The following is an 18,456-nucleotide window of genomic DNA, read 5'->3' as shown; positions in this document are numbered from 1 at the left end:
TTTCCAAGTTTTGTGTCATCTGCAAACTTTGAAATTCTGTCCTGCATATCCAAGTTTAGGTCATTAATAGATATCAAAAAGAGCAGTGGTCCTAATACTGACCCATTGGGACACCACTGTATATTTTCCTCCGGTCTGAAAATTAATCATTCCCCACTATTCTCTGCTTTGTGTTTCTTAGTAGCCAATTTTATATCCACACTTTCACTGCCCCTTTAATCCCTAAAATATCTTAATGTTTTGCATAAATACTACGACATTGCTCTGGAATGGGGCTCCTTGAAGGGCTGGAGCATGGCAGTGAACCTGGGATATGGGGAGAAGGAGCTCAAATGACTGCAGTAAGTTCATCAAACCGGGTGGCTTCTTTGTGATAATAGTTGTGATAATAATTGCCACCGATTGGTTGAGCTGAGCAGTGACAAACATAGCAATAATCAGGGGCCACAGTCTCAGAATAAGGGGCAGGCCATTTAGGACTGAGATGAGGAAAATTTCTTCACTCAGAGGGTGGTGAATCTTAGGAATTCTTTGCCCCACAGGGCTGTGGACGCTCAGTCGTTGAGTATGTTCAAGACTGAGATCGATAGATTTCTACATATTAAAAGCATCAAGGGATAAAGGGATAGTGCAGGAAAATGGTGTTGAAGTAGAAGATCAGCCATGATCTCATTGAACCTACTAAGTTCTAACAGGATTGGACAGACTAGGTGCAGGAAGGATGTTCCCAATGGTGGGGGAGTCCAGGACCAGGGGTCACAGTCTAAGGATAACAGGTAAGCCATTTAGGACTGAGATGAGGAGAGATTTCTTCACCCAGAGAGTGGTGAACCTGTGGAATTATCTACCATGGAAAGCAGTTGAGGCCAAATCATTAAATATACTCAAGAAAGAGTTAGATATAGTTCTTAGGGCTAATGGGATCAAGGGGTACGGGGAGAAAGCAGGACCAGGTTACTGAGTTTGGATGATCAGCCATGATCATATTGAATGGTGGAGCAGGCTCGAAGGGCCGAATGGCCTACTCCTGCTCCTATTTTTCTATGTTTCTATGAATGGCGAGCAGGCTCGAAGGGCTGAATGGCCTACTCCTGCTCCTATTTCTTATGTTCTTATGTTTATTTTAACTGATAGCTGGGCTGGGAAACTGGTGGTGGCTGATCAGCCATTAGATACCCTGCCCGATTGTCCATTCTAAAGACTTCAATAGAAATTATAATTGGGCAGGGATGTATGACAGGCGCCAATCCACTACCCCTTTGTTATCTGACCCTTGTAAGTTAAAATGTACCCTATTGTTGCAGCTTGTCCAAATCCTTTCAATGTATACTTCATTTCCAACACATGAATTATGTAAAATTAGTCTCCAGTGTTGTACATCAAAATGTGCTCTCCTTACTCAAAACAAGGGGCTGAATTTTGTTCAGCTCCTGACATCGGGCTCCATAGCGGTGTTGGGGGGGGGGGGCCAGAAGATCGCACTGGCAGTGGCCCGCCATGGAGCCCAACATGGATTGCCAGGCCCAATCTTTCCAGTGACGCTGAGGCTCCTTGGCGGCGCCACCCACACCCCCCCCCCACCCCACCCACACCCCCCCCCCCCACCCCACCCCCACAACCCGCCCGCCGCTCGGTGACGGGACCCGACTTTTAATATTTACGTAAATTCTATGCACACATCTAAATAGAATTCCCTTCTTACCTTCGGTTCCAGATCTTCAGTGCGATGGGCGGCACTCACGCGATTTCACTTTCCCATCCAGGGAAAGCTGGCGACACCAAGGTGGGGAAGAGGGAATCAGAGCATTTTTAGTGTAGTGGGGAGGGGCTCAATGCCACATTTTTAGTGGGGGGAGGGGGGCGTTGGAAGGGGTGACCTCTGCACATTGTGCAGTTGAGGGGAAATAGAATCAACTCTTGCAATTTCAGTGTATTGCGAGAGGGTGGGGAACAGGATCAACTGTCATCTGTAAACGCAGGCCTGGTAGCTCTTTAAAAATGGTGCCAGCGCCTGCGCAGAAACAGGCGACGATGCCCCCGCCATGTGATGGGGGGGGGGGGGGCCGCCCAGCATATTATAATGATCTGCTGTGTGTGAGATCGCGGCAGCATGGTGGCATGCAGCCCACACATGCGGGCCGCCAGCCGCTGCACCTAGCGGCGGGAAAATAAAATCCAGCCCAAGGTGTGCGGTCACCTTGATTGTGGCTGAAAGTATAAAACGGGAAACTTCAATACAGATGCCCAATAATGGAAATGAAAATCAGGCAGGGTGTAAACGGGTGGCAAATTCACTGTCACTCATTTTACCGGAGTCAACATTATGCCATCTGTGAATCTTATATTTTTAATAGAAACACAGGTAATTTTTTATGCTTTAATAGCTTAATGTTGCAGTATTCTGGTACCAATCACACCATTGAGCGCTAAGGAACTCACCCCTCCCCCAAGATTCCCTCGCCTCCCTGATATTGGTATTAAAAGCCATGGGGTCTTGATTGTAGCAAAGGAAACTACGACTGGACAGAGGATGCAATTAATTGGTTTAGTCACATGTGGTAGTCAAATAATATTTAGTTTGTTCCACAAGTTTGAGGTTACAGACAATGGCGAATTTACTGCACGGTATTTTTCCACAAAAAAAACACGCAAACTTGTGACATATTTGAATTTGATAAATTCTGTACATAAAAGATTTGAACCACTATGACATTTTTTTTCAAAAAAGGTAATGGCTTGAACCCGTTATAACCATAATCAACAACATGGCACCAGATATACTCTATTAACAAAACAAGTAACACTAAGATGTAACTAGGAGATAATTACAACATAAAGAGACAGGTACATAACATAAAACAGGATTTTTTTTAAAAAAGCAACACTACAAGTGTTGAGTTTTCCAAAATATCAGTGTGTGATGTCATTGCTTGTACAAGGTCTGCAATTCTGTATTTGGGAATATCATTAGCAACAGACCCCTAAATGATGATTTGTCATTGTGGAGGGAATGTTTTATGGGGATTTTCACCTTCAAAGCTGTAGGTTCCACTAAAGAGCCACCAAACACAAGAGAAACATCATTTTCTTTTAACACCACTTTTCATAGGTTTCCATGGCTTTTCACCAAAGTTACCATGGATAAGCAAGAGAATTCCCATAGAAATACCTGCCCCCCACCCTTGCATTGATTAGGTTCTATAGTACACCATCAAAATCTCAGAGCTCAGTATTTGGTACAAATAACACAATGAGGGCTGTATCCTTTTGCAAGATCTTCTCTAGCAGAAACAAAGGAACTTTTTCAGAAACTTTCCTGATCTCTAAGTTTAATTAAAATAAAATAACTATCACTAAAAATATACACAAAGAACGAAAAAAAATGGGGAAAAGGCTTTCAGTTAAGGAGAAATGAAATAAAATAAAATTATTTACATTTTTTTGTTGAACGAAAATGCTACAGGAGGCCATTTTCTGCATCTGATACCTACGGTGTTTTCCCGTGATGTTTGCATCTTACGCTGGCCATGTGTAATCTTCATGTGGATTGAAGTGCGCCTGCCAAGTAGTGGTTGATTTGTACAGGACAGACTGTAATCCAAAATGCGAGAGTAAATACAAATGGCGTATTGGTTGACAAAAGTGAACGAATGGGGTGCAGTGTAGATTCTGCGGAGGGAGGGGGAGATTGTGCTGGGCAACAACAAGTGTCACTCGGTGACAGAGTGAGTCCAAAAGAAATCACCGTATTAGCGCAGTGTCCACACATCTGTCTGCAGTGGAAGTTACGTCAAATATGGATTCCGTTGTAGGTGAGAGGTCAGCAGGTGCGTGAGATGAGGTCAGGTTGTCAGCAAGCCTCCATCTCCAGAAGTGGGCCCGATGTTGCTGCCTTTGCTTTGCACGTCGAGAATGTATTTTGTTTTCCTTAAAGAAAAGAAAAGGATATGATAAATCTAAACAGGCACTGATATAAACCCTAAGCACCGTGAAGCATTTTCACAGTACTGGTACGAGATAAATCTCTTCCCTAACACCGCAGATCATTCATTATATGTGGTAGCTCTTGCCTCAGAGTCAGAAGGCTGTGGGTTCAAACTGCACTCCATAAAGTTGAACACATGATTAGATTCAATGTAGTACTGAAGAGTGAAATCTTTCAGATGAGATGCCAAATTAAGGCCCCATCTGCCTTCTCAGGTAGATGCAAAAATATCCCATGGCACTATTCATGGAGGAGGAGGGTTCTCCCGATGTCTTGGCCAGCATTAATCCCTCAGCCAACAATTAGACTAGATATTTATTTCATTGCTGTTTGTGGGAGCTTGCTGTGCACAAATTGGCTGCTGTGTTTCCTACAACAGTGACTAAACTTCAAAATTATATCATTGACTGTGAAGCCCTTGGGGGGTGTCCTGAGGTTGTGGAACATGCTTTATAAATGCAAGTTATTTCTGTGCAATAGTTTTTCAAATCCTGACTAGTCTCATGAATAGACTTGATCATACAATCCAAAGATGCCAAATTAACAGCTTAAGTGGAGCAGGAAGTTGCACAGCTACACAAATAATTGAGGTTGGGAAGATGATGGACTTGCACTAAATGGACTTCACTAGACTGACACAGAACCTAATTATGTGAATATTGACAAGAATCACTGGCCAAGGGTTTCCTCAATGCTCAGCCCCTGAGCCCTATATATTCACTTTAAATAATGGAAAACCAGAAGCTCAAGAGAGCTGAGTTGTGAACCTCCATTATATTGTCTACTTATTAAAATAAACCTGATTGGTTGCTGTATTGCTGTGGAGTGATGCAGAATCATAGATAGATTACAGCACAGATGGGGACTATTCGATCCATCGTACCTGTGTCAGCTCTTTGAAAGAGCTGTCCAAATTAATCCCGCATCCCAGCTTTTTCTCCATAACCTTGCGGATTAGTTTGCTTCAAATACATGTCCAATTGCTTTTTGACAGTCCTTATTGAATCTGATTCACCGGCACAGTGGCGCAGTGGTTAGCACCGCAGCCTCACAGCTCCAGGGACCCGGGTTCGATTCTGGGTACTGCCTGTGCGGAGTTTGCAAGTTCTCCCTGTGTCTGCGTGGGTTTCCTCCGGGTGCTCCGGTTTCCTCCCACATGCCAAAGACTTGCAGGTTGATAGGTTAATTGGCCATTATAAATTGCCCCTAGTATAGGTCGGTGGTAGGGAAATATATAGGGACAGGTGGGGATGTGGTAGGAATATGGGCTTAGTGTAGGATTAGTATAAATGGGTGGTTGATGGTCGGCACAGACTCGGTGGGCCGAAGGGCCTGTTTCAGTGCTGTATCTCTAAACTAAAACTAAACTAAACTTTCAGATAGTGGGTTCAAGGTCTTAACAGACTTTTGGTCTCTCAGGGAATCAAGGAATATGGCAAAAGGGTGGGAAAGTAGAGTTGAATCCTAAGATCAGCCATGATCGTTTTGAATGGCGGAGCAGGCTCGATGGGTCACATGGTCTACTCTTGCTCCTATTTCTTGTGTTCTTCTGTTAATAACCCTTTGTGTGGGGGAAAAAATCTCCTCATTTCCCCTCTAGTTCTTTTATCAATTGTTTTCAACCTATGACCTTAGGTTGTCGACCCACTTTCCAGAGCAAACATTTCTCCCTACCTGCTCTATCAAAACTCCTCATAATTTTGAATACCACTGCACCTATGCTGAATATGCCTCCTCCAAAAGAAGACTAAAGCTCCTTCAACAATGTGACTAAACGCCAAACTAAAAAGATTTTGCTATTGTTCTATTGATTCTATACCAACTTGTACCAATTATATGCCGTTCTCTGATGTGGACGAGCCCCTTCTAAGGGAACTGGGCTACCATTGTTCTCAATTCACTTTACTAAGATCCAATGCTTTCATTCCATTGAATGAGCTTGTATTGAGGCCCAGGCATCAAAGGTATTTAGTTAAGGCACTATACAAATTCAAAATAGAGGGAACTCTATTCTACCTCTGGATGCGTTAACTCCCTGCACCACCCAGTGCCCTAGATACTCGACATTAAATTCTGCCAATGTTCAACAGATCAGGCAGCATCTGTGAAGAGAACAGAGGAGAGCCCAATTTTAACACACTTAAAACCCATTCACTTACACAGAGTTACAATGGTGTCCATTAATAATGTTCAGATGTGGGCACTCTGTCAAAACATCTTTTTGACACCCATCTCTCCGACCTGAATCATTGATCTGTCTGTTCTCTCTACAAATGCGGCCTCACAGTCCATCGGAGCATTTCAAGTAGTTTCTGCTTTTGTTTCAGATTTGCACCATCTGCAAGGTTTTTTTTATTTTTCCTCTCAGATCAGATAAATCAAGCACCAACATCTTGTACTTTTACCCTTTTCCATTTATAGGTCATCTACCCTGGAGTTCAAAGCTATATAACAGGTTTTCATTACAGTATTATGAAGCTACCATTATTAAATAGCAGGACATGACACATTATACACACAGTTTACATTAACTTCCTAAAGGCTCCCGACATAAGTGCAATTCAGGAGTCGCCTGTGGATGTTGTTGCTTGGATGAGTTTCACAATGGATTCTTCACTCAATCAGAAACTCCTAATCTGGGGATTTGGACACACATTATTTTACTTTTATATACATGTGTGTCAAATCTGTTTCTCTAGCCATTCATTCCCACTTTTTTATATTAAATATTATTACAGTGTAAAATTAAAGACTTCTGGCAGCATTTCAAATTGTGTGTGCCAGTTGTGGCTTAGTTGGTACTCTTGTTTCTAAGTCAGAAGGTTGTGGGTTCAAGGCCCACTCCAGGATTTGAGTATAAAAGTCATGGCTAACACTCTAGTGCAGTACTGAGGGAGTGCTGCACTATTAGGAGATTCTGTTTTTTGGATGAGATGTTAAACCGAGGCCCTGTCTGCCCTTTCAGATGGACATAAAGAATCCAATGGTACTATTTCAAAGGAGAATGGTTCCAGTGATGAGGAACTACATTTACAAAGATAGATCGGAGAAGTTGGGATTGTTTTCCTTGGAGGAGAGAAGGCTGAGAGGAGATTTGATAGAGGTATTCAAAAACATGAGGGGTTTGGACAGAGTAGATAGGGAAAAACTGTTCCCACTCATGAAAGCGTGAAGAACGAGAGGGCACTGATTTAAGGTAATTGGCAAAACAATGGCGGTGACGACATGAGGAAAAACCTTTTCACGCAGCAAGTGGTTAAGATCTGGAATTCACTGTCTGAGAGTGCGGTGGAGGCAGGTACAATCGAGGCATTATGGAGAGAAGGTGGGGGAACGGCACTAAGTGAACTGCTCACTCGGATAGCCGGTGCAGACACGATGAGACGAATGGTCTCCTCCTGTGCTGTAATGATTCTGTGAAGAGCAGGGGAGTTATCCCTGCTGTCCCTGCCAATACTTATCCTTCAATCAACATCACAAAAAACATATTATCTGGTCATTATCACATTGCCGTTTGTGGGAGCTTGCTGTGTGCAAATTGGCTGCTTCTTTTCCTACAATACATCAGTAACTACACTTCAAAAGTACTTCATTGGCTGTAAAGCACTTTGAAAAGTCTGGTGGTCATGAAAGGCACTAAATAAATGCAATTTTTTCTTTTTATTGTAGAATTGTTATTGACCGTGTGAGCTATGTGCATAGGAACATAGGAGTAGGCCATTTAGCCCCTCAATGCTCATCCTTTACATGAAGAAGTGTTTCCTAACTTCACTCCTGAAAGGCCTGGCTCTAATTTTTTTTTAAGAGATACAGCACTGAAACAGGCCCTTCGGCCCACCGAGTCTGTGCTGACCAAGAACCACCCATTTATACTAACCCAGCAGTAATCCCATATTCCCTACCACCTACCTACACTAGGGACTATATACAATGGCCAATTTACCTATCACCTGCAAGTCTTTGGCTGTGGGAGGAAACTGGAGCACCCGGCGAAAACCCACACGGTCACAGGTAGAACTTGCAAACTCCACACAGGCAGTACCCAGAATTGAAAACGGGTCCCTGGAGCTGTGAGGCTGTGGTGCTAACCACTGCGCCACTGTGTCTCCCAGTCATAAATTCCCCAACTAATGAAAATGTTGGGTGGAATTTTATGCTCTCCCCTGCGTCGGGGGAGTCAAGGACGAAGGGTCAGTCAACAGGTCCTTACCTTCCTCCACCTCATTGTTTACATCTACAGTGAAAACTATCTAAACTTCGCCCCAAAATATTTTAATTGGACATGAAACCTTATGCACCTGCAGGGAGCTCCCCATTAAAATCTGAGGACCCCCCCCCTTATAATCATCAGATTTGCTTATGCCTTATGAGGAAAATCTTTGCTAAACCACGTTCATAAACCATGTCCCTTTGAAGTCTCTATTTCCTGTTTCTGAAAACTCAATCGCTCTTAAAACAGAAAGTGACATCAATGTGACATCAACATCCTGCGCATTTACGTTTTCTGAATTTCTGAATTTCATTACCCAGTATTTCCAGGTCAGACCCTTTAATTTTTGGCCTCAATTTATCCACGATCTCTTAATCTTATCTCTTGTTTTGCACCAACAGTTAATCATCATTGCACCACAGTTTGTTTATCACTACAAGCCTTGCTGTCATCCCACAGTCTTAGTTGTGTCTCAGTTTCTTGTTGAAGTCTTCTTGCTGATTGTGCCATTCTCAGCACTGATTGCTCTCGATCTCTCATTAGTGGCCATTCACTGATTTATTCTTGATTTTGTTTAGTTATCCTTTGCCTCAAAATTCTTTTCCTTCTAATTCCATTCTAATTGCTCTAATCTACACTTTCTTATAAAGGCAATTTGATAACTGGTCCTTTTTAAAAATAATTATTCTTTGGATGTGGGCACAAATGGCAAAGCCAGCATTTATTACCATCCCTAGAAGAAAGAAGAAGGTGATAATAAACCCTTTTCCTGAACTGCTGTAACAGGTTAATACAACTGAGTGGCCTGTCAGGCCATATAAGAGTCTGTCATGTTGATGTGGGATGGGAGTCACCTAGAGGCCAGACCAGGTAAGATTTCATTCCCTCAAGGACATTAGTGAACCAGTTGGGGTTTTACGACAATCCTACAGCTTCTCCAACTTTTACTGAAGGAACTTCCCATTTCTGGAATTTTAAAAAAACTGAATTCATATTCTCAGACTGCCATGGAGGGATTGGATCTCGTATCCACTGGATTGTTAGATCAGGTCTTTGAATGGTGAGATAAGAATTAAAATAAATGAATCTGAAAGGTTGCAGTCCAGTTTCTAGCAGGAATGGGCCTTCAGCCCTTAACTTGGCCAGTCAGAAAAGTCACAGGATGGCAGGTGAAGGAAAGGGGGACAATGTTACACTGCTGAAGTAGGGGTAGCTCCTCGGAGGATGCAGCACGTTGGAGGACGAGTTGCTTTGATGGCGAGTTGTGGCTCCATTGAACCAGCACACCAGTATCCTTGGTGAGAGATTGCCACAAACAGCAGACAGCAACAACAACTTGCATTTATATAGCACCTTTAATGTTGCAAAATGTCCCCCGAATCTTCACAGGAGTTTTATCAGATAAAAAGGGGCATAAACAGCCGCCCCCTCAGCTCTTCCATTTGAAATTATAGTGGGAGATCAGGAAACTCCTGTGATATGCTAGCCACACATAGCAACCACAGCGAATTATGAACTTCCCCCGTTCCTTATTTGGACCAGGCCTGGAGAGCTTTACCCTGCATCTAACCATACAAGACTAACTTGGGATGGCTGACATTGTGGGCTGAATTTATTTGAGCCAGCGGGGCTCCCGGTGCTGGACCGAAAAGGCGAGGGGAACCCCACCTCGGCCATTTGGAGCCCCCCCAGCTCAATTCAACGGCGCTCGGGTGCTTAAGTGCCTGGTGCCAGGATCCCCGTTACTTTAAGGATGGGGATCCTGCCTCTAAGAGCAGCCGCCCAATCAGAGGGAGTCACTGCTGGTACTACAGGAAACCTGGGACCAGGCCCAATGCTGTAGCCCCAGAACAGAGATAAGTGAGGCGGGGTCCCCGGGGCGAGTCCGACTGGTCTTGGCGATTGTGGGGGGTGGGGGGTGGGGGGGAAAGTGGATGATGAAGGCTGGGGGAGGGGGTTTTACCGGAGGGGTGGCTTTGCAGCCGGGTGCCCTCTGTGGGCCACAGATCGCCCATGGAGGTGACTCCCACTCCAAGCCTGCAGGGAGGCTGCCTTGTTTTACTGGGAGGCCTCCCGTGTGGCGTAGGTGCCCCCACCCCTGGTGTCATTCCAGTGGCGGTTGGAAAGGGTCCTTAAAGGGCTACATGATTGGCATCTGGGTGGGAAGGCTTAATCGTGGTGCAACTGGCCCTCCACCGCCCGCCCGCCTTCCGTCGCAATTCTATGGGGCTCCCCAACTCCTAGCCCGTCTCTGGGGATGGGGGTGGGGTGCCGGTGGGGGCCATTAAGTTCCGCCCTTCGTGTACAAAAAGGATAGTTCCATTCCTCACAATAAGAGCAGAAGCTACAGCAATGGGCCAGGAGCAGGTAGTGTAAGGTGGGATGAGAAACCCAAGGGATAAGAAACTCAGGCAAGTCACACAACAAATAGAAACAAGGGCACTGAGCTTCATGTTGCTGATGTCATTTCCTGTTGTGATAGCAACTGAGCACTTCACAGACAGGAAGTAACTACTCATATTATTTAACGCCTGTCATCATTTGGAATATTGTATTTAGTTTTCAGTGTCCCAATTTGGAATGGATATATTGGTCTAAAGGCCTGCATAGACCTGGGTGTCAGCCAGGACTCAGTAGGTAACACTCTCACCTCTGAGTTAGAAGGTTGTGGGTTCAAGTTCCACTTGAGGGCAAAAATCAGGGCTGACACTGCACTGCAGTACTGAGCGAGTGCTGCACTGTCGCAGGTGCCATCTTTCGGATGAGACATTAAACCGAGGCCTCGTCTACTCTCTCAAGTGGATGTAAAAGATCCCATGGCACTATTTCGAAGAAGAGCAAGAGAGCTGATGTCCTAGTTGATGTTTATCTCTCAATCACCATCATGAGAAACCAGATTATCTGGTCATTATCACATTGCTGTTTGTGGGAGCTTGCTGTGTGCAAATTGGCTGTTGCATTTCCTACAACAGTGACTGTACTTCATTGGCTATAAAGTGCTTTGAGATGTCTGGTGGTCATGAAAGGTGCTATAGAAATTTATGTCTTTCTTTCTTTTAGAGAATAGGACAATAGCTGGGATGAAGGGACTGAGTAGTGAGGAGAGAACAGGTAGCAATAGTTAAATTCCCTCAAGGTGAGGAGATTAAGGGATGTCCTGCTTAAAATTTCAAAGGGAGCTGATAGGGTGGATAGGGATTGACTTTTTTTTTCTTTTTAGAGATACAGCACTGAAACAGGTCCTTCGGCCCACCGAGTCTGTGCTGACCATCAACCACCCATTTATACTAATCCTACACTAATTCCATATTCCTACCACATCCCCACCTGTCCCTATATTTCCATACCACCTACCTATACTAGGGGCAATTTATAATGGCCAATTTACCTATCAACCTGCAAGTCTTTGGCATGTGGGAGGAAACCGGAGCACCCGGAGGAAACCCACGCAGACACAGGGAGAACTTGCAAACTCCACAAAGGCAGTACCCAGAATTGAACCCGGGTCGCTGGAGCTGTGAGACTGCGGTGCTAACCACTGTGCCACTGTGCCGTCCGGGGAATCCAGAACAAATGGACAGAATTTTAGCTATACCAGTTTAAGTGAATATGGGAAAACTACATCACACAATTGGTTGTGAGAATGTGGATCTCACAGTCTCAGAAGGCCATAGATGCAAAGTCAAGCCTTGGCTCAGTGGTGACACTCCTAGGAGACCCTACTCCAGGGTCTTGACCAGATAATCTAAGCTGACACTTCAGTATTGCATTGTTGGAGGGTGTCCTCTTTCTGAGATGTTAAACCATTTGCTTTCTCAGGTGGCTGTAAAAGTTGAGAGAGTTCTCCCAGTTTATTGGTCAACATTTATCCCTCAGCCAAAACCACCAAAGCTAGATTAGCTGGCCAGTTATCTCACAGCTGTTTGTGGGAGCTTGCCATGCACAATTTGGCTGCTGTGTTTACATACATAACAAGAGTGACTACACTTCAAAAGTATTTAATTTACCGCAAAGCCCTTTGGGACATCCTAAGGATGTGAAAAACGCTATCTGAATGCCAGTTCTTTCAATGTTTGAAAGGGGCTTAAATGGTGCCATAGCAACAGGGTTAAGCATTTAGCCCCTCGAACAGTTCTGGTATTCAGTTAGATCGTGTCTGATTTGTACCTCAACTCCTTTTACCTGCCTTTGCTTCATATCTCTTGATACCCTAACCTAACAAAAATAGATCGATCTCAGTCTTGAAAATTTCAATTGTCCCAGCATGCACAGCCTTTTGGGAGAGTGAGTTCCAGATTTCTACTACTGTTTGTGTGAAAAAGTGCATCACTTTTAAATGGCCCAGCTCTAATTTTAAGGTTACGTACTCTTGTTCTAGATTGCCCCATCAGAAGAAATAGTCTCACTGTATCTATCCTTTCAAATCCCTTTATCATTTTAAATACCTCTATTAGATCAAACTTCTAAACACAAAGTTATAAAAGCCAAGCTTATGCAACCTGTAATTGTAATTTAATCCGTTAAGCCCCTGTATTATTCTGGTGAATCCTGTACTCCTTTCAAGGCTGAGATAACCTTCCGAAGGTGTGGTGCCTAAAACTGCATGCAGTACTCCAGATGGGATTTTATCAAATTCTGTACAACCGAAGCATCACTTTCTCACTGTGCAATTCCAATCTCCTTGATATAAAGGCCAACATTCCACTAGCCTTTTCGATTACTTTCTGTTCCTGTGCAACTAGCTTTTAGTGATTGATGAACATGGATACCCAAATCTTTCAACTCCTAGTTTCTCACCATTGAAAAAAGATCTGATTTGTCTTTCTCCAATCCACACTGGATGACTGGACGCTTCCCCATAGTGTCACATGACCATTCGAGCCTGCCCAAGTGCCCAAAATGCAGTAAATGGTATTTGCCGATTGTGTCACTTGTGGGAGGTTAGGAGGTCACCTTTCTCATCTGAGTATTGGTGACATGGTCACAGCACTGAATGTGTTGAAAAACTCCAAGTACGCTGCATTTTTGTTTAAGCCGGTCTGCTCACCAGATACCCAATTCTCAGATGCATACTAGTGAAAAACGCTGACAATCAACTGGACAAGCCAGTGTTAAATGAAGCTGGAAAGGATGGGGTTTGTCAACAGCATTGACTCTACATTCTTGTAATGCACATTCAATGGGCCAACCATTCGCAGACAGTCTGACTGTTACCTCTTGAAAAATAACTAGCATGTTTAAATAGAACTTAAAAATAAGAGGGAGACCTTCAGGTATATCAGAGAGTTTTAAAAATGCAAAACACTGCTACACTCATAAACTGAGTTGTACATAGAAGCAGGTAACCACAAAGAGCCATCGCAGTTATTTGTTTGGTTGGTGCATTGTATTTTATTCCTCTTTCTTTTATAAAGGGTGGAATAGGACAGTGATCTGCACTGAAGTAATACATTCAGCACATCACTGTGCTAAACTATTCACCTACAGCCTCTCCGCACGACCTCCTCATAAGAGACTTCCTCAACACAGGCTGGTTGTTTATGGAGGTGGAGTTCATAGATTGAAGAGGAATTTCAAGTGTACATTACCTATAAGACATGAAGATGCATCAAAACAACCTACAAATATGTTTCAACAAATTATTTATTTCTTTTTTACACAATTTAATTAAATCTTTCGTTATAAAGAGTACTAATGGAATTTTCAAATTATCTTCAAGCAACAGGAAGCCGATGTCACAAAAAGATGCATTGTCAGTGACTCCGATATAAATGAAAATACATCATCAACAATCCCCTTGCAGTGTTAGAGCTCTGTTCAAATGCAGCTCTGTTTGATACTGCACCACGCTCACAGATGCATTGGGCGCACAGTAAGTACTTTTTTTTATTCATTCATGGGATGTGGGCGTTGCTGGCTAGGCCAGTATTTATTGCCTATCCCAAATTGTCCTTGAGAAGGTGGTGGTGAGCTGCCTTCTTGAACTGCTGCAGTCCATGTGAGGTAAGTACACCCACAGTGCTGTTAGGGAGTTCCAGGATTTTGACCCCCCAGCGACAGTGAAGGAACGGCGATATAGTTCCAAGTCAGGATGGTGGGTAGCTTGGAGGGGAACTTGCAGGTGGTGGTGTTCCCATGCATTTGCTGCCCTTGTCCTTCTAGTTGGTAGAGGTTGCGGGTTTGGAGGGTGCTGTCTAAGGAGCCTTGGTGCACTGCTGCAGTGCATCTTGTAGATGGTACACACTGCTGCCACTGTGCGTCGTTGGTGGAGGGAATGAATATTTGTAGATGGGGTGCCAATCAAGCGGGCTGCTTTGGCCTGGAAGGTGCCAAGCTTCTTGAGTGTTGTTGGAGCTGCACCCATCCAGGCAAGTGGAGAGTATTCCATCACACTCCTGACTTGTGCCTTGTAGATGGTGGACAGGCTTTGGGGAGTCAGGAGATGAGTTATTCACCGCAGGATTCCTAGCCTCTGACCTGCTCTTGTAGCCATGGCATTTATATGGCTACTCCAGTTCATTTTCTGGTCAATGGTAGCCCCTAGGATGTTGATAGTGGGGGATTCAGGGATGGTAATACCATTGAATGTCAAGGGGAGATGGTTAGATTCTCTCTTGTTGGAGATGGTCATTGCCTGGCAATTGTGTGGCGCGAATGTTACTTGCCACTTATCAGCCCAAGCCTGGATATTGTCCAGGCCTTGCTGCATTTCTACACGGACTGCTTCAGTATCTGAGGAGTCGCGAATGGTGCTGGACATTGTGCAATCATCAGCGAACATCCCCACTTCTGACCTTATGATTGAAGGAAGGTCATTGTTGAAGCAGCTGAAGATGGTTGGGCCTAGGACACTCCTGCAGTGTGTCCTGGAGCTGAGATGATTGACCTCCAACAAACACAACCATCTTCCTTTGCACTAGGTATGACTTCAACCAGTGGAGAGTTTTCTCCCTGATTCCCATTGACCTCAGTTTTGCTAGGGTTCCTTGATGCCATACTCCGTCAAATGCTGCCTTGATGTCAAGGGCAGTCACTCTCACCTCACCTCTTGAGTTCAGCCTTTTGTCCATGTTTGAACCAAGGCTGTAATGCGGTCAGGAGCTGGGTGGCCCTGGCGGAACCCAAACTGAGCGTCACTGAGCAGGTTATTGCTAGGCAAGTGCCACTTGATTGCATTGTTGATGACACCTTCCATCACTTTACTGATGATTGAGAGTAGACTGATGGGGTGGTAATTGGCCGGGTTGGACTTGTCCTGCTTTTTGCGGACAGGACATACCTGGGCAATTTTTCACATTGCCAGGTAGATGCCAGTGTTGTAGCTGTACTGGAACAGCTTGGTTAGGGACGCGACAAGTTCTGGAGCACAGGTCTTCAGTACTACTGCCGGAATATTGTCAGGGCCCATAGCCTTTGCAGTATCCAGTGCCTTCAGTCATTTCTTAATATCACGCGGAGTGAATCGAATTGGCTGAAGTCTGGCATCTGTGATGCTGGGGATTTCAGGAGGCTGAGATGGATCATCAACTCGGCACTAACAGCGGACGGCTGGTGATGGAAAGATTACATGCACATCCTCGACTTTGCAGCTTCTTGAAATGGAGTTCCAACTGGAAAGGAAACATGAAAAATCCCCTCCCAAACCTGACGCACTGTGACAGCGTGAGCTGCCAAAGACCGGCAAAGGCAGTGAGCTGTAGCTAGCATGTGCTGGTGGTAAAGTAGGTGAATTTTTGCCTTCTGATTTCAATACTGATAGGACATCAGAGAAGTGCCAGTGGGAACAGGTTTAATTTATTCCGCCCCTTTTTGCATTGCTTATAATTCCAAAGACTGCCACGGGTTACTCTTCCCAGGAAGGCTTTCCTGTCAGCTTCACATGAAAACACATGGCTTCCTGCAGAGGAAAAGGCCTTTGGGCTCCCAGCCATAAAGTTCACAGCAGCAAGGCAACGTACACAGTAAATTCAAAGCTGCTTCCCATTAGCAATGAGGAATGCATTTCCTCACCGGAGGAAATGAGATGCATTTCTGTTGGGATTTTCGCATCTTCTGCGCCAAACAGAAAGTGTCCTTCAATGTCAGCAGGTTAATACAGTTCATCCGGGTCCTGAACTGGAGTCTGTGCTTCTTAAGTAGAACCCTTACGTCTGCCAGGCTCAAAGTGCAGTTGTGTTAATTCCGGTTGCCACTTGCCATTCAGGTTTCACATGAAAGGGATTTTTTTTTTTTCTTATTCATTCTCAGGATTTGGACATCACTGGTAATGCCAGCATTTATTGCTCATCCCTAGTTGCTGAGGAGTTTAGTAAGGCCACTTCAGAGTCATCCGCATATAGGCCAGACCACATAAGGACGGCAGATTTTCTTCCTTCAAGGGCATTAGTAAACAAGTTGGGTTTTTATGACAATCTGACAGCTTCATGATCACTTTTACTGATAACGCCTTTTTATTTTCCCGATTTTTAAAAAACATGAACTCAAGCTGTCATGGTGGGGTTTGAACTCACATCCTCTAGGATTATGAGTCCAGGCCTCTGGATTACTAACCCAGTAACATAACCACTGCAATCCTTTATGTCACAAAAGAAGATTTACAGTGCCTGCATGTGAACAAAGGATAAACCACGCTAAAAGCTAAAAAAAAAAACATATTTTGACTTTATTTTTAAAATTCCAAATCTGCTTTAAAAGGAGTAAGTATAATGATACAGCTCACAAGAAAGCTTACTCAAGAATCCCTGCTGTGCCTGCAATGTGAAAGGTATTCTTTGCCACAAATCTGTCCCATCAGTTCAATCAAAATACTCATTAATAAAAAGACACCATTTAATATTTTGTTCCAGTTTTTTTTCTTTTAAATAAAGCAATCCCACAGTAGCTCTAAAGGAGCCTCGGTGTCCTAGAGTGGCAGCTCTTGAACTGCCAGCTCTCGCTCGCAGGGTTAAACTGTGGCCCCTACTGTGTGAGTTCAGCAGGGCCACTGCACAGAGCAGTCCACCTCCTGGGAGGACGGGGGAGGAGAAGCACCAGCAGGATCAAATCAACCCTCTTGAAGCACATGTCCCATTCGCCAATAACAAAGTGCCATTGATGGTGGCATCACAGTGCTTCTGGAGGTGAATCGTGAAGTGCAACAGTGGTCAGAAGTGGTAAGAACCAAACGCTGGGGGCGGGGAAGTGGGTTAAAGGTAGCAGTCAAGGTGGGGACTGTATAAATTTCCTTTATGCCAAACAAGGTCAATACAGTATATTTGTCTTAGTATCCTCCAATCCCATTTCAGATATCATTTCTTCCAAGTAGTTAGAGCAATGACTGTGTGTGTACCATAGCAGAGAGTTGAGATCTCGCTTGGAGGATGAGCTTACAGATAAAAAGTCTTTCCAAAAAATAAACAACCCGACTGTCCTCAATTCCTCACTACAGCACACGTGCAAAATGACTCCCTGGATGAAGAAAGGGGCCTGCTCTCTTTGCAATGTGAATATACAGGGCGCTGGTTTCACTTCAGGCTGGGAACAGTATGCGGTGCAAAGCGCAACCTACATGGCGAGAGCCTCCTCAGTAAGAGTTTGTAAAATGGAAAAGAAAAGGGATAGTCGGGAGGCAATCAGGGTTGTCCAGCGGTACGATCAAATTAAAACAATAGTCTTGACAGCAGCCCAGTTGCTCAAGTTGTTGAGTGCTTAAGTCCCAACTGCATGGTCCCATGTTCCGAGTCGAAGAGCCTCCCGCCACTCAGAACTGTCTGCCTCAGTCGGGTGAGTGTTTTTTGTGTGTGTGTCAGTTTTCAGGTGGGCTTCTAGATGGAGCACCACTTAGAAGTGAGACGTTCCATCTCTGGAGGAGGGAAAAAACTGACATCGTCTGGCTCACCCCACTTGACCTGCGCTTTCTGCTGGCTGATGATGGAACAGCGCTGCTGACAGTCCCGGAGAAGTCTGTGGCCCAACCCATCCTGCTCTCCTGGCTGGAGGAGGAGGAGTTTTGGTGAGTGGCCTGCGAGAAGGAAATAAACAAATGAATATACGGGGAGGCAAGAGTAATCCAAGAAAGAAAATACAAACTTTAAGCACTTAAAAAAAACCCCCGCAAAAATTCCCGCAATTATTTTCAAATGCAGAGGGGACCGATTTTGCCTGGCTACCTCTCCGCCATTTCATCCCCTTAGTTTTCTTCTTCTTCTGATTTTCCACTCGATCCTCCTCCTTGGTCATTGGCACATGCTGAAATAAGGTTCCTCATGTACCAACCTCCCTC

At 44.5% G+C, this 18,456-nt stretch overlaps 1 protein-coding gene across 12 annotated transcripts in view; it reads right to left on the bottom strand.

The window, feature by feature from the left end:
- Window positions 1-2,567: 2,567 nt before the first annotated feature.
- Window positions 2,568-18,456, bottom strand: part of lef1 (lymphoid enhancer-binding factor 1) — a 156,032-nt gene continuing 140,143 nt past the window's right edge. For 8 of the 12 annotated variants that reach the window (XM_068045372.1, XM_068045353.1, XM_068045383.1 and 5 more), the window contains one exon: window positions 16,834-18,195. In XM_068045372.1, coding sequence (XP_067901473.1) covers window positions 18,069-18,195 — 127 coding nt within the window. In that variant the 3' untranslated portion in view covers window positions 16,834-18,068. Of the gene's footprint in view, window positions 3,928-16,833; window positions 18,196-18,456 lie in introns of those variants that run through there. The other 4 variants (XM_068045426.1, XM_068045435.1, XM_068045455.1 and 1 more) reach the window with 3 other exon arrangements.

The sequence above is a fragment of the Heterodontus francisci genome, chromosome 1, assembly GCF_036365525.1.
Source record: "Heterodontus francisci isolate sHetFra1 chromosome 1, sHetFra1.hap1, whole genome shotgun sequence".
In the NCBI taxonomy this organism is placed as follows: domain Eukaryota; kingdom Metazoa; phylum Chordata; class Chondrichthyes; order Heterodontiformes; family Heterodontidae; genus Heterodontus; species Heterodontus francisci.
This window is presented reverse-complemented; position numbering and strand designations above follow the sequence as displayed.